The 17,155-nt window shown below is 37.2% G+C and overlaps 2 protein-coding genes across 2 annotated transcripts; both read left to right on the top strand.

Moving 5' to 3' along the window:
- The first annotated feature begins 2,072 nt into the window (after nt 1-2,072).
- On the top strand, nt 2,073-7,960 carry il4r.1 (interleukin 4 receptor, tandem duplicate 1). Its single transcript, XM_006779900.3, has 10 exons — nt 2,073-2,193; nt 2,285-2,349; nt 2,431-2,551; nt 3,378-3,526; nt 3,630-3,772; nt 3,857-4,019; nt 4,675-4,768; nt 4,885-4,963; nt 5,580-5,653; nt 5,745-7,960. The coding sequence occupies exons 1-10, from the start codon at nt 2,180-2,182 to the stop codon at nt 6,745-6,747; spliced, it is 1,905 nt and encodes a 634-aa protein (XP_006779963.2). The 5' UTR covers nt 2,073-2,179; the 3' UTR covers nt 6,748-7,960.
- A 772-nt stretch (nt 7,961-8,732) lies between these two features.
- Nucleotides 8,733-15,482, top strand: irf1a (interferon regulatory factor 1a). Its single transcript, XM_006780492.3, has 7 exons — nt 8,733-8,874; nt 9,036-9,135; nt 13,372-13,551; nt 13,636-13,806; nt 13,898-13,950; nt 14,187-14,277; nt 14,886-15,482. The coding sequence occupies exons 1-7, from the start codon at nt 8,785-8,787 to the stop codon at nt 15,002-15,004; spliced, it is 804 nt and encodes a 267-aa protein (XP_006780555.2). The 5' UTR covers nt 8,733-8,784; the 3' UTR covers nt 15,005-15,482.
- Nucleotides 15,483-17,155: the final 1,673 nt, after the last annotated feature.

Below are 17,155 nucleotides of genomic sequence, written 5' to 3'. Positions count from 1 at the left end.
ATCTGAAGTTGAAAAGTGTTCCCCTTTGAATGTGATCACAAATTCTTCTCAACATTGCATCTGGTCTAATATATGAATCAGAAAAATAAAAATAAAACTTTTTTCTGTCTGATCCATCTTGGGAAAGTTTAGCACCTACCATTACATCATCAAGTATTTTGTACTCTCGCCCACCAATGTCTAAACTCCAGGTGGTCCTGATCTAATCCCTATCAACACTGGGATACCGTTCCGCCAAGACACGCCATCAGAGTCTAACCACTAAATACCTCTATTTAAATTCTGTACATCATGTTCATTTCATTTTAATGATTTCTCCTTATATGTATATATATATATATATATATGTGTGTGTGTGTGTGTGTGTGTGTGTGTGTGTGTGTAGAGAGAGAGAGAGAGAGGCAGCCCATCCAATCCAACACACATAATGTTATGTGTAATGATGACAAATAACTAAGGCAAAAAAAATTCAACACAGGAAGGACGAGAGGTGCAAGCAAAAAAAGCATGGAATTTCATGACACCAGCTGAAATCTATCAGTAATTAGAAAGCAATACACCCACTTAGTACAAATTAAGTTTAGCTGGTTCAGTCCAAACATATAGTCTGTTAAAAGCTTTCTCATTACCACTGTCACACAAGAAGCATCATGGGTAAACATGTTGAGTAAACATGGTGATCGCTCTCACAACCCTCGCAACCCTATTATTGCGAAAAAAAAACGTACATAGCATACAAACAATGGTTACAGAAGAATTTCTAAACTACTGAAGGTTAATGAACATTGTTGGGGCCATAATTCGGAAGTGGAAAGGACATCATTTCACCATAAACCAGCCATGGCCAAGTGCTCCCTGCAAGATTTCAGAGATCGAGTGAAATAAATTATCAAAAGATTTGTCAAAAAGCCAAAAGCCACTGGTGGAGAGCTACAGAAAGACCTGGAAGCAGGAGGTACAATGATTTCAAAGAAAACTATAAGTAATGCACTCAACTGCCATGGCCTGTGTGCACATTCACCACTCAAGACTATTGCTAAAGAAAAAGCATGTTGAAGCGTTTTCAAATTTTAAGGAACAACCTTTAGTTTAAAAAAAAAGCCTGTGAAATACACTTGTGTATAATCTGGCCAGATGAGACAAAAATTTTACTTTTTGGATCCCATACTACAAACATTGTTTGGAGGTGAGGCTCTTTTTCAGAGCGTCACTGGCATTCTTCATATGACTGAAAGAAGTCTAAATAGAAAAATGTATGGAGACATTCTAGATAAAAATCTGCTGCCATGGACCAGGATGATGAAGATGAAATAAGGGGGGTCCTTTCAGCAATACATTGATCCCAAATACACAGCCAAGGAAACTCTCAGTGGGTTTCTGAAAAAGAAAATAAATCTGCTAGAATAGCCCAGCCAATCACCTGACCTGAATCCATCTTAAAATCAGTGGAAAGAAGCGAAGCTCAAAGTTCATCAAAGAGGCCCGCAGAACTTCAGAATTTGAAGTGTTTGTGTGGAACAACAGGCCACACAAGACACCTCAAAGCTGTCATTACCAACAAAGTTGGTAATATTTTTGTTGAAGTATTAAATAGATTTCATTAAGCGTATTCAATACGGCTGTGTCAGATAATTCATTCCTCTGTGAGGCATAGGCCAACATGCAATTAGTCACTTTCACTTTTCACAATAAATGCTCTCAATGTGCCAACAGCTGAGATAAGACACGAGACTTGAGTAGAAATCACACAACACAGTACAGTGGGACATGTTAACGTGTGTCTGTGATGTGGTAGGAAAAATATCGATGCTTGCTTTAAATGTTTGCTTTAAATCTTCATATGTACATTTTTTTTATTTGTTATATTTATTTTTGTCGGGGGTGTTTGTTTTAATTTCAACCTAGTTTCTCACTCTACACAAACACTGGGATTTCAGTAGCTGTTTTAAGTCGACTCCCCGCACCCCGGCTACTGTTGTGGGCTTTATGCGCACGGTTCTGTCTTTCTAAAGAAATGTGAGCAGGACTGACTTCCCCTAATGTGGCGCAATATATCCTTCTATCGCTCCCATAACAGGAAGACTGCGAGACTCGGGCGTAAGCAGCGTTCGCGTACTCAGGATATAGACCGTAGCTGAGTATTTTCCATAGCAGAAAAAATGCACTAAGTCGTCATACAATGGATTCAAATAGGTAAACTGAATAACTTGAAGTTGTCTTTCTTACTGAATCCGTCATGTTTGTTGAAAAGAAAAGATCTCCGTTTCCCTTTTTTCTTTTCCAGACGAGTCTGCAACAGGATCTCTGTTATCTTCCTTCTTTTAGGGCACATCGTGACTGTTCCCTTTGGTATGTAGCTCACAGTAAACTAATTAATTGTTCTATGTGTGAATTCTTAAGGAGCCACAATTTATAATTTGTTTCGTGCAGGAAATAATCAGACAACTAACTCCAGTCTTGACTGTACCAACGACTTTGACGAGCTGATGTTGTGTCAGCTGGAGCTACAAAACTGCACTGAGTACAGTTTGACTCTCCAGAGTGAAGACGGGTATGACTGAGATGTTTTTGTTTGTTTTTTAGTCTAATTTTAATATTAAACGGATCACCTATGACATTTAAACCAGCTGCGTCACTTTGAGTGGATCCTGCTTTTGTTAATAGCTCTGAACTGTCGACTTAGTGTGCGGAGCAGGGACTGTAACAGCGGGTTGTTTCGGCGGGTTTGTACTTGCTTTGGCTCATTAAGTGGATGCATATTTGGACTGATATGCGGGAGTATTGTTGCTGGTTGTTTGTTGTGTCCTTGCTTGTTTTAGGAGTGCGACTGATCCTCACAGAAATGATCCTAACAAACTGAAAGTGAAGCATGTTATAATGCTGAAGTTAGGTAAATAAAAGTAAATAAAATGATAAATATTAACATTCACGTGAAGAACATATATATTGTACTTCTTGTTAGTGGATTTTGAATTAGTATTTGTACACTTCCTTTGGCCGCTCCCTTATTGACATGGGGTCTCCGCAGCAATGTTTGATATTGGAGCTTTTTTTTTTGTTTTGTTTTTCTCGAGATTCATAAGGGGTTGTCTCCTCCCAGAATTTGTTTATTAGGCGAAGGTGTAAACCACCATTTCAACTCCTCTTTTATCTAGTGATCATCTTGGGATTTCAGGGGGAATGCTTTCATTTTCCAGCCGTGGTTTTGTGAGACTCAAACACTGGCTTTTGTAAGCTAGAGCAAATAAAAATGTGGGATGGAGGCATTGGGTGAAAATGCTGTACATAAAAATGTAATATTAGCTTAATCAGCATAAGATGTCATAAATATTTTTTTTATATTTGTTTTAAACATTTTGTATTATTAATTCCCACAGTAAGAAGAATTGCTTTTTACAACAGTGTGGCACTGGACAATGTTGTTGCTCCTTTCAACTGATACTCGTGCTTGGAGAAACTCACACAGCATCTATCTGGAAAGATGGCAACGTCATGGAGTCAAAAGTTTTCAGTGTCACAGAGAGCAGTACGTTGACTTCTTTTAAATTATTTCCCATAACTCTGCATCTGCCAGAAAGACCGGGCGAACAAACATTCACTTTAATGCTCTTGTTTCTGTTTCTGTACAGTAAAACCAAAAACTCCAACAATCAAATCAGTCAATGAACTCGAAGGGAATTTTGAAGTCAAGTGGACGTCAAACATGGAGGGATTTATAAACAATGAAATGACTGCTGTGGTGACTTACTATAAAAAAGGAGAAACAGAAAAGGTAGGAACAATGCCACAGTAACTATTTGTTCTGGAGATGTAAACATGGGCAACTGTCAAACTCATTTTTGTTCCTCCATACTAGACAACTGGACATTTCAAACCAGCCACAGTTGATGGACTAAATTACTATGCAATAAAAGGTCAAGACCTGGATCCAAGTTCAGCATATGTGGTCAGCGTGAAAAGCTTCATAAGTCTGAGTGGCAAGTTCAGTGACAGTAGCGAAGAGTGGGAATTTGAAACTGGTAAGTATTGTCTTTATTCAGTTGTAAGACATCAAATTCTGTATTTCTTAACTGTGTTAAGAGACACTAATTATATTTCTATTACACATTCAGCTGAAAAATAATATGAGTTTTAATATTAACTCTCAAACTAACTTTCATGGAAGCCGCTGTCTCCAGAGAAAAGTGGAGATGAGCTCCTTAGATTGTAACATTAAAGCTGAACTACAATGTCCTGTATTCAAATATAAAAGATCATTGAATATCTCAAAAGCAAAGCGATGCATACTTTGCTGTGAAGGTTCAGTTTGTTCATTTGAATTTTTCTCCAAAACAACAGAATTACTATGATGTCATGTCCTTCTATTTACGTTCCAGAGAGTGCACTCACATTTGTTATTTGCATTAGTGTTAATATGTACTTTCTCCAAACACTTTGAATAATGTGGTTATTGCGTTAAACTTCCTGACTTATGTCACAATACAAATTGAACCCTGTTTTCATTTTTGTTTGAATTGTTGGTCACAAAGGTTTTGTTTATGCTTTTGGAAATAACAAAAAATACAAAAGCTGATTCATACTTTTGTCTGTATACAGTAGTGTTTGCTCATAGTTGTGTATTTTCTGTACAAATAGAAAAAGCATTAAACTTTTTTCAAACGCGTATCTTCACAGCTCGCTCCCCACACTACCTGCTCGTGGTTATCATCATCTGCCTCAGTATTGCTGCCGTCATCTTAAGCGCTGTTATGTGTCGCTGTTATGTCAAGTAGGTTGTGCATATAAAAAGTTTGTTTTTTGTGCCAGTTTCTGCCAGTGCACATTTCTCCTAAATACTAGAACTTCTTTATTTTTTGTTGATTTTTTTTAAACATTTCCTTTTAGGTATAAAAGAAACTGGTGGGATGTAGTTACCAAACCTCCAAATCCAAGCTTTCTTAATATCTATCCAAGCAAGGAACAGGTGAGACATATTTCACACTAGTTAAAAGCTTCTGACTTCAAATGTTACACTCGTGTATTTTGTTAGTAATAATTGTGGGAAATTTTTATGATTTTTTTTTTCATTACTTTTTCATTAGTAGCAATTCATTGGATTTATGTTCTGTCCTTAAATAGCAGTTTGGTTGGGACTGTTATACTCAGAAGAACAGTGTTATTTCCATCTGCAGTCATTTATATTCTTATTATGGCTCTCTTCGCTGACTTCCTCACCCTTCCGTGTGTTTCATGAGCACAGATCAAACATGAATACATGGGCTGGAGGAGGTTTGCACCAATGGTAGGCAGGCTAAAACAACTTAATTAGTTCACTGAGTATAACATTTTCTGACGGCGCCCTGAACCTTATATTGGATAGTACTTCTCACACAATCTGCTAGGATTACAGCTGATCTTGAATTTATGACCTGCCTAAAGTGACTGTTTGTTTTTGTTGTCTGTGACGTTCCTGGATTCCAATGCCCATCACAAACAAGAGGGATTCCTAAAAGGCACTTTCAGAAACATACCAAAGTTTGTTCTGAAACATTTTCCTCCTTTAACTGAAATGTTTAAGACTGTTCATCCCTTTTGTTTAGGTCTTAAAACCTGAGCCATCCATTACTTCCTCTATCTGTGTTGAGCCCCTTATACCAGATGACAGTAAACTGGGGTCAGTATTGGCTCTATTGATGCATCAGCATTACAAGATATTTTCTTGAGGATTTTTATCTAGCAGTTTCAGTAATTGTTTCTCTATTCAGGTCGAAGATGTCACTGACAGACACAAGCAGTGGAAGCCTTCAGCAAAGCAGTGGTATCAGCACGGGCTCCTCCGATCTCAGTTATGCGAATGCCGAACCCCCTGAGACTATGAACGAAGAACCTCCTATCACTAAAGCTGTTCATGATGTCCTTTCTAAACTTTTCCTGAATATTAGCCCCATATCACCAGTGACCACCAGTCCCCTTACACAATTAATGAATATGCAAAAAAGCGATTTATGCTCAGCTCCCTACAGTCCGTGTAGTGTCCAAGCTAATGACACCAGTTCAGGATCATCTGTATTTGAAAATAAAACCTATTCCCTCCTAATTCCCATCTCTGAACATCAGGCCATGACGGGCGACTTGGAGGCACAGGAGAAGGCTGAAATGCTTTGTGTCCCTGATTACCATCCCAGTAAGAGCGACATGGAAATTTGTCCTCATCAGCTGCTACCATCTTGTCAAGTTCCTGCTCAGCAAGATTCTGGTTCATTTCTAAGGCAACCAGACATGCCATATCAATCCTACAAAGCAGATTCTGGGACATTTTCGTATGAAGAAGACACCAGCTTGTCCTCTGTCTCTAGTGGGACTAACGCATCTGATTCTTGTGAATTTTCATCCAGAGCTGAGGCAGAGTTTGAAAGCACTGATGAGGTCATCAGTGGTAAACCAAAGCTAGGTGAAGAGGTCACAATTTGTGATGAAAATCCCTGTTATGGTTGTGTGCCTAAAGGGTCAAACAGCTTTCTTGCAATGGATGATGACTACCAGGCACTTCCAAGTCTGGAGAAGCAACCTGATATTTTGCTTTTAGAGCAAGGAAATGGTGAGTATGAAAAATTATTCAAAAAGACTCCTCAAAGCATCTTAAGTGAAGTCTTTCCAGGTTTTATCCACAATGTCCAGGGCGGGCAGCTCCAAATACCTTTCCCCCCCTTAATGTCTGTTGACCACTCTGTGCCAATAATTACAGATGCTGGCTATCAAGCTGTGTAGCACTGTGACTGTGACCTATGTTTCATTCTTGTACTTGGAAACGGTTTTAAAATTATTGTAACTCAAGAGCCATTTAGTGTCTGTTTTTTGCATTGCATGGGATCTTTACGCTGTAAGTCCTGCTTTTACATATAAATGTATACATTTTTCAATATAGAGCGTCCACAGGTATTCATTCTGAAAACATTTCAACTGTAAATACTTTCTTTCTGATGTTTTTGATTGAAAATTGTGAAGTATTCATGAAACTTCCACATAAAATGACCGATATCAGATATCAACCTGTAGCCTTAATATTTTCAGTATTTGTTTTCTACAAAGGGATAGGCAAAACAGCTCCTATCACATCATTTATCTACATTCCACATCTGATATTGAACAAAGTAAATTTTCTTTCTTCTTTTTGTTCAGTTTGGTTTGTGTTGCCGTTTGTTTTTAAATGTCATTCTGCATTTCTTTTTGAAAACAGATTCCTTAAATGCATAAAGGCTGAGATGACTAAGCTGTATCAAATCTGTCTAAAATGTCAACTCAGTAATCCTCTTGAGCCATTTTAGAGTTTTCATTTAAATCTCAGTTTAAAAGAATAGAAAAGATAGACAATTTGCCCATTAAGTCTAAACCTTTTAAGTAGGAATTACATTGGAAATGGCTGCACTCTCTGACTAAAACAAGCCGCAACACTTATCTGCCCTTCAGGGCTGCTGTTCAGAGTTATGAAATTACTTCCTCATTGCTCTTCTTTGGAACTGTTGATCCGTTTCCACAGAAGCACACGTCATCGCCTTCAGCATGTTGTAGTTGTCAAAATAAAAACATAGTTACTTTTTAATATATGCAACTGAAAGAAACAACTTTATTCTGTATTTGGGTGATGTGAATCTTAATATCACAATTTTCTGTTGTATAAAACAGTTCAAATAAATGTGAATACTTCTGAGTTGTGTTTCCTTCAACGAGACAAAAAGGTTTGAATGATCCACAACAAGCTTTGTCTGCTGTGTGCTTTTGGTATACCAAAGTATAAGATTATATCTTATACATAAATGAATTGACCATAATGCAAAATACAATTGAAAAGTATATACCTTAAGTAGGATACATGTTATTTGTATTTTGGATCCCCATGTAGTAAATATGTGTACTTAAACATGACAGTGGACTAATGTAAACTAGTGTTTATGTGCTACTTAAAATAAAGACATCAAGCATTTATGGTGAGTCAAAGTCGCTATATTCTATACTACATAGTGCATATATATGTGTGTGTGTGTGTGTGTGTGTTCTGTATCCTGTTGCTTCTGTGTGTATGTATATGTGTGTGTCTGTGCTCAGTATTAGTGGTGGGCGCATAGCTTTAAAAGAAATGTTCATGCTTAACTGAACTGTACTGAACATGTACACTAAAAAGTTGAGGCCCTGTTGCAACATGTAAGGGAACGTCACCATTACTACACCATTGCTTGTGCTTCCACCTTGTGGTCTTAACATGAATAGATGCTATCTAGCAACTGTGCTGTGACTTAATAAAGCCAAAATAAAAAATATATTGACACTGACTTTCTGCAGCAGCTGACATATACAAAAATTCACATATCATACAAACATAATATATATTTACCTTTTCCCCCATGTTTATACAAGTTATTTTAAATTAACTGTAAACAACTGGTTAGTAAACCAGCATTTCTGTCTATATTCAAGTATTGGAAAAGGATTAAAAAAACCTGTACAAGCAGCTTTACAACTCTCCTCCCACCTATAACCGCACTATTCCAATTCAACTCCACTCGAAGCAAACAACATGCCGTATACAATATTTTCTGTAACAGGAAGAGCCTGTGTGGTAGACTATTGGAGGAGGAGCGGGATCGTGTTAACTGTGAGTCTTCTGATTGGAAGAACCAGCCAGGTAGGAAGGGTGTCCCAGCATAACCTCTGATTTAATCTGAGCTCCTAAGAAATTTTCTGTTATTGCTGAAACTCCTGCTTTTGTACTGACTACCTTTTCCACTCACCTGAAGCACAGACTGGAGCATGCAACAACAAGGCCGGCTCAGGCTGAGGCCGTGGCTGGAGGAACAGATTCAGTCTGGGAGGTATCCAGGAGTCAACTGGCTGGACCAGGTAGATCACCTTCTTCCTACACACATATACAAATACAACTGGGGTTTAGAAAGTTTCCTATAGTTAAAATCACAGTAGGTAAACATAATAAGACATTTATTCTTAAATAATCCTAGGAATAATACAACAAATCACAGTTTATTTTCTTTATCATTCAACAGTCAGCACGAATCTTCCAGATCCCATGGAAACATGCCGCTCGCCATGGTTGGAGTATTGAGCGAGATGCTACCCTTTTCAGGAGCTGGGCCATGCATACAGGTAAGAGCAAAACACTGACACTACGTGATTTGTTTCATCTGATTGTTTCTCGGCTCAATTCAGACTGTTTTATTATCCATCTGTTGTACTGATCGCTCTTACTGATCAGAACAAAGTTCTTATGGTACATTTTTTCACTGCACGCTCGTGTTTCGATACAGAGCAGCAAGAACTACAAACAGAAACCACAGGAACATCCCACAAATAACTACCAAAATCAATCCCTGGGACAGAATCTCAGCGCTTTATTCATATCAGCGTTGAACTATACAGATATCTATTTGTTTTTACAGTAAATAGTAATAAAAATGATCATACACATGTCATGAAAGATTATCTTGGTAGGGGTCTATTGTGTCCTGGTATCTTGATAGTTTAAGAGGTGAGCCCTGTCTTCATAACTTCTGGTACAAGTCAGGTCAGGGATCTGTTAGGGAGCTGATATGCTCCCCTAAAAATATACATCTAACAAAAAGATTGGGATAATTACTTTATTCGCAAAAACAAAAACAACAAAGTCATGGGAATGTTCAACACGGAATGTATTTTTTTAGGGTTACATACTTTAGAGAACAGATACAAAGTTTCTAAATGCTACTTAAAGGCACATACAAATGTTTTCCCTGTTGTTGTTGGGGTTTTTGCCAAACGGAATATGAACATTTTGCATTGCAATCATTGTTTTAACGACCCTGATGAGATTTGCCTATAGACCGGTTTCTTCTGTTCTAGAAGTGTTTCCAATGAAGAGCTCCACGGTTGTGTTGCTCAGTCTTTCTAGATCTACCACATTCCTGTTTACTTTCCAGCTAAGTGATGAGAGCTTGACGGCAACTTCAAATAAAACAAGCCTTATCCAATCAAACATAGACATGGTCTCTTTAAGGGTAAATAGTTGGCACTACAAGCTGTTGCAATGACTTTAGGGATGTCAGTTCAGTTCATGTAAGTCCCTTCTGTCGCTCTCCAGTTCCAAACTGAAGCATTCTAATACATGTTATCTTCCCAGATCATTTAACTGACATCTTCTCATGAGTAGTCTGATAACCTTCTTCTAGTAATTTAATACATAACACTGAGTAATTTTCCTCACTCCTTTTAGTGGATCACACAGTTTTCATAATTCACAGAATATAAAACATATATTTTTCATAGTCTTCTATCCCCACATTATTGTTTTGGTCAATGCACAGAGAAGCATAAGTGCATGTGCGCATGTGTTAAACATGTTTCCGTCTTGGGAAAGTTGTGATTTATGACTGCATCTGCATCATGGGAAAGCTCCAGTTCACTTGCTGTGAATGCTCAAAGCGATCGAATTGCTGTCAAAGTACAACATTAAGGCTTAAAAAAAACAAGCTCTAAAAGAGAGACAAAACATATTCATGAACTGTCTGTGTAAAAACACGGTGTGAAATAAATACTAAATTGATTTGAACACAAACCATAAAAAGCTACATGGAGTTAATGTCTTTAATAAAAAAAAGGTCTTTGACATGAGACTTGTGGAAACCTTGATGAATGGGAGGTTTCAGTGGCCGCTGCCTGTGCCCCTTTAATTCCTGTTAGCCCTTGTCTGCTGTAAGTGATCCATAGTGGATCTTAAAGCTCCGGTGATTTTATTACTTTAACAGTTCTTTTCAGAAGGCTGGCTGAGAGCCAAGTTAAACTGTTGTGCTAAATTTGAGAAAGACGACCATAGACTGGATGAAGTCACCTGACAGCAGGGTTAATGATGAATGATGTTAACGATTCACCATTAAGCCTGGTCTGGCACCAGGTGATGGAGAATCTTGGTAACACTTCATGATATGGCCCGCGATTAAAGGTTTAGTTCTTTTGGAATTAAATGGAATTTCAAATGCTTAAACATGGGTACACTAGAATAAAGAGGTAACAGATCAAGGTTTTACAAACAAAGAAACAATTTTACTGTGAGTACATTTAAGTACTGCATAAGTATCTTAATTATTTTGTAACTTTTTAATGATTTAGAGAGGAAAAAAATGTATTTCCCCCCATCTTACACTTGGGTAAGTGGTAAGTGGGAGTGTCTTGCCTATCTTGCCTAACTTAAAGTTATTTTACAATAAAGGAGATTTAAATGCTTGTAAGGGATAACAGTCCTTTTCGCATTTCTATTGGTAAAATAAAGAAGCATTTGAAAAACAGACCATCCATGCACATCAACACAATCAATATTAAATAAAGATGTAGCAAAAATAAGGATGTAAAAATCTTCTTTTTCTATGACTATCTTTAAGTATTTGTAGGTAAATATAATTAAATTGTAATCTTAAATAAAATACATTGAAATTCCAATCCAAACATGGGACTTACGCCCTTAGTGGCATGTTGTGGTAGAAACATGTGTTAAATGTGTGTAATAACACAATTTGGCAAAGCAGAACTAGGGAACAAGTCAAACATTATGCATACACTCGTTCTGATTTGATTACTTGTTGTTTTTTATTGACAGTTGGGCTAGTGTCATTACAAAGAGTTGAAACCAAAGGCTGTGATTTTCAAACTAATCAGTCAACCACTAACTAGTCTCTGAAGATTACCGTGTGGTCCTTTCCTTGGTACTAGTTTAAGGCTTCAGGAATTTTGCAGTGCTTACGTTGATATGTGCTTTGTATTACTTCTTGTTCCCTTTATTCACTTTAATGAGAGGAAACCAAAAAGGGCATAGTGACATAGGTACACTGGTCAAACTACATCAGAATTTCCCTTTAAAAACCTTGTTTTGCTGGCCGCAGCTGTGTTTTTCTTCCCCATTTTTACTATACAAAAAGTACTTTATTCAGCAATCACATAAATAGAGATTGTTACAGTGCACATAAAGTCTATCTATGTACTGACAAGTGACTGAACAGGTTCAGGCAGAAGCAATGCTTATATATGCTTGGCTTACATTTGTTTCAGTATAGCTAACCTACCCTAGAAAAGGAAAAGAAAACAACAAATACAAAATAATTCACTCATAACACTAAAAAATATCTTCGTAAATCATTCTTTTGAAACCCAAAAATGAATTGCAGAATTAGTTCACATTTATGTCAGGATTAGTTCACATTTTTACCCCAACAAGATAAATATAATTGTTATTATCTAATTTCTAGCTTTTTGTACAGTGAAAATATAAATACCTCTCAAATCTTAGACTAAAAAATAATTCTACACAGTCTGAGATGGACTTTGATTTTGTTTTGAACCTAATACGCAACTTTTTAAAGAACCAAATCGTGAAAGCCCACGCTGTGAGATTTTAGAAACAGTGGATTGGTGGGACCATAGTAACTTGGCTTGTTAATAATTAGTATCTAAAGGTACATTTAAAGGTTGATCCCCACAGTTCCACACAATAAAAAAATATTTGAGCATAATTGAGCAATTACCTATATCGGTTATTGCAGGGCCTTATAGTTTACATCCACTGTTTTATACAAAATTGGTAGCATTTTTTTTCTTTATTGCAGTCAGTGTGTTATTTCCACGTTCTTTTGTGTTCAATCAGAAACCAAGAAACTGCTACATGTACTACAATTTCTGTATCAGACTTGTAGTTCATTTTCCTTGTATTTCCTGTTGATTTACAAAATTTAATAAATGGAGTTTCCTTAATTATAAGACACATCTGACTATATTTTAAGGACTTCACACACTCCAAATTGTGATATTACTGTTAAGTATGTTAATAGGTGCAGCCACACCTTTAACCCTATTTAACAGTATAAAGAGTTTGGCTGTAGCTGCCTTCCATTGTTTTCTAGACTATTTTTCAGCCTCTATAATTATGCACACCCATGAGTATGATTATCTCTAGTAAATCACAAGGAAGCTGTGCCCTAAAGCATATTCTGTTTTGTTGTCACTCTAACTGGGACCATGATTTTTAAAACAAATATTATGCTGTAACAAAGAAGCTGTGACACTTATAACTGAGGCCATCCATAGCCTAGTAAGAAGGATGTTTACTGAAGTCACTCGTGAAATGAGTAGGATCAGTTTCTCATTTACTTCTTTTCGATTTGGCTACTTGCAACCGGATTAGTTTCCCCCTGTTGGCCATTAGAAATATTGCAGGTTTAGGAGACGTGCTTTTGCTGTGTGCAGCTTTTAAATAAAGTCTGTGGTTAAAACGATGCACACCGCAGACTTCCCTAGCTACGCACACCTGACCACAGTCTTTTTCTGCCTTTATCATTAACCTTTCTGTATATGCTTCTTTAGGACGGTACCATCCAGGCAAAGATAAGCCAGATCCAAAGACATGGAAAGCAAATTTCCGCTGTGCCTTGAATTCTCTGCCTGACATCTGTGAGCTGCGAGAGCACAGCAAAAAGAGAGGCAGTAATGCCTACAGAGTCTACAGGATGCTGCCCAGCTCACAAACACAGAAACGCAGAAGAGGTAAGAAACAGACTTAAAGTGTATTTCCCAACTTTACCTGCAAACACTGGCCTCATGTTTCAGTCCTACTCTCTCTCCTCTCAGGGCTGCGGTTATTCGACCGACCCAGAGAAAGACAGACCAGTTTAGGTGAATGCACATCTAATGACATGCACAACACACAAATTTGGCAACCCACAACAACAAGGCCCATTACAGACATACCACAGAAGGTGGAAGCTGTTGCAGAGAACACATTTACCAGCACTCAACAGGGTGAGATGCTTGTTCTTTAAAGTGCTCTGTTGGTGTTTTGGATGTAAGAGACACTTTGAAAAGATTGATGATGGTTCTTGTTGGTATGCAGGGATGTGGGACGCCAAACCAGTGGACCAGGAACAGAGTGAGGCCGTCTTTAAGGTACCATATCTTAAATATGATAACTAATCAAACACAAACCAACAGTTTTGGTATTCTTGCAAAAACATGCGGTTTTTCCTTAGGAAACGAAAAATAATTGCTATGTAATTGAACTACATCATATTTGACTTAACCGAGATCAGTTTCCTGGGAATTTCTTTTTGCTGCAGTTTTGATTCTGTATGTGCTGCTCTCCATATCTGTTTGACTAACTTTCAGTGTTTTGTTTCCTGCAGCTGATGGATCACTTAAACAACACAGACCTCTGGAACCAGAACGGGGAGCAGAGAGGATGGAGAACACACAATCTCTGGAACCACTGGCACTGTATGACGCTTATTTTATTTCTGCAAAGTATTATTAGTCCATAGTTAAATGAAATCTTAAATATGAAAAAACATAACCCTTCTTCTTCACAGTACTAAACTGCAGTACAGCATTTTACTGTATGTGGATTTAATGTAAACATTTCCAATTATATTCAGTTTTATTCATATAGCGCCAAATCACAGCAACAGTTAAGGCGCTTTGTATTGTAAGGTAAAGACCCTAGAATAATACAGAGAAGACAGAGAAATGCACTGTGGAAGAGAGCCAGAGATTAATAATAACTAATGATTAAATTAAATTACATCGTGAAATGTTTTAATTTTACTCGGACAGAGTAAATGTAAACATGAACAGGAAGTGTGTTGTACTATATATTTTTGGATTTTGGGGTGAGTAACACTGAGGGAAAGACTATGAGAATAACAAACAAACAAACACAGCTCTATTAGGTAGATGAGCGTTAAGCCTGACAGATCAAATTCAATATATTATGTGTACATGTAACAATCTGTAAAAGTGGGATAAAATTAAATGCATTAAAGGTGTGATAACAGCCATGATTGTTGCCATGACTGTGTGTTTATGTGCTGTTTTATGCTTCTCAGGTCCTGGTGATGATAACTCATATCCTCTGCACACAGAGAACTGCAGTGATCTATTTGGTCCAAACTACATCAAGGAACTTTCCGACTGGTCCACACATCAGCAACCACTGATGCCATAGCTGTGCACCCAAGAACTCCATCTACCTTTTCTTCATGTTTACTTTGTGTGTTTTTTCTTTTAAGCTTTCTTGCTAACCTTCATCCGTTTCCCTCTTATTGTTTTTCTGATAAGCTAATTGCAGGAAATAGGAGAAATGCGAGAGGGCAGGGAACATTGCTCTGTCATCCTCTCTGCTGAGCATGCTGGGATGAAGATCCAGTTCCAAGCCAAGCTTTACCTCTGTCAACATTACTTATGTTTAGATTTAGTGCCTAACACTCACAGAAATGACACCAAGCTCGCAGATCTCATTTCATCGCAGTGCAGGATCAGTTTCTGTTCGCCCGTTTCAGTGAGCTTGACTGGATGTTTAGCCAGTAAATGAAGTGCAGAACAAAGAATAACAATTTGTAGGTTTGTGTTTGTGAGTGGAGTTCAAATCTCACTTTACCTTCATCCAAAGAAAGCTGACCCAATCTCTAATCTCCCAATCTAGTATTCTATATCCTTGTCCATTTGTAATATGTGTGCGACGTCTACATTTGTAAATTAATTTTACTACCTTTTGAAAAAAAAAAATTCCAACATGAAATACAAGTTTGTTTGTTTGTTTTTTGTATCTTTTTTAAGGCTATAGATTGTTCAGTGTGTTTTGTGTGTTTTAGTGAATAATACTGTTGTTTTTTGTGTATATTATTTGTTTATATATTACATTATATATATATATAAATAAACCTGCTTTTACAAATTACACAAGGGCATGAACTTGTCAGGATTCTTGACATCCTGTGTGTATATAAAAATGAATGCAAAAATACTGAATTTTAGTGTGTGATTAAAAAGCTGCCAAGTTTCTACTTTTTGATTTCGTTTTTTTCCCCCACATTTATTGCACGTTGTTTACATCCTGAAATATATGAGGAGTATGATAACTCATTGTGATTGACAAGCATCCAAAACCCAATCCTGTGATGAATAACAAGGAGCAGATGTTACATTTCTATTTTTTTAACATCTTCTTCACCTCATTCCTTGTTGTGTTAGGAGATATGAAACCATGTAACCAATGAATACAGCTTGAATCTTCTGATCTTATCTCGAAGTTGTAATCTTGAGCACAGCTTTTAAAGTTGTAGCTTTAAATCCTGATTAAGGCTTTAAATCTTTAATCTTGAGCACAGCTTTACATGTTGGAATTACTAAGCCAATATGCCATTTGTAAGAAAACGGGAGCTACTGTGCATTAATTCAACATAAAACTAAAATTTCTGAAAACAGAGTTATCTAATTGCTATAACTGGCTAAAACCTAAAAACTTCAAACATATGCTTTTAACAAATACATTAGTGTTTTTAACTTACACGTCTTTTTAACAGAAGACATTCGGGTCTATCACAGCAGAACAAGCAGAGCGCAAATAACACAAGAGTGCAATAAAAATACCAGACGTTGATAAAGTGAATCTGCTATCAAGGATTACTATTAGAGACATTGTATAGTTATTTATGGGTTGCCACAGCAGATCATCTACCTTCTTCACAGTCTATCCCGTACATCCTCTTTTGCCACATCAAACCTCTGCATGTCGACCCGTGCTGTTTCTCTGGATCTTCTCTTTGATTCCTTTTTGCACATACTTGTTGGCTTCTTTGCCTGTTGTATCTAATATAAACCTTGACTTTCTAACTTTAGCTCCAAACCAAGGTTTCCCTCTGATGTGCTTATTTCTAATCTTGTCAATTCCCTTTTTCCAGTTCGGGATCACAGAGGGATGGAGTCTATCCTAGTTATCGTGGGACCAAATGTGTCATACACTTTGGACAGATTACACATGGAGACAGAATCATCACCTCTCACATTCAATTAACCAATTACCATTTAACCCAACAAGCATGCCTTGGGACTGCTGGTGTAAGGTGCATGCAGGTGGAGAGAGAACATGCAAAGTCGCTACAGGCAGGCCTCAGCCAGCCAGCAGGTTTAGACTGAGAATCTTTAGCTGTGAGCTGTGAGTGCTAACCACTGCATCACATATAAAAGTTGATAATTGTTTTAAATATTTATGTATAAATATTTTAAAATTTGGGTAGTTTAACAGTTAGAACATTTAATAGAGCAATCTCTGGCTCATTTTGTCTAAACGGTGAAATATCTTTGGCCAACATATTGA

Source organism: Neolamprologus brichardi, chromosome 1 (genome assembly GCF_056152115.1).
Source record: "Neolamprologus brichardi isolate AB-2024 chromosome 1, ASM5615211v1, whole genome shotgun sequence".
In the NCBI taxonomy this organism is placed as follows: Eukaryota; Metazoa; Chordata; class Actinopteri; order Cichliformes; family Cichlidae; genus Neolamprologus; species Neolamprologus brichardi.
The sequence above is the reverse complement of the archived record's forward strand: the minus strand, read 5'-3'. Positions and strand labels throughout refer to the sequence as shown.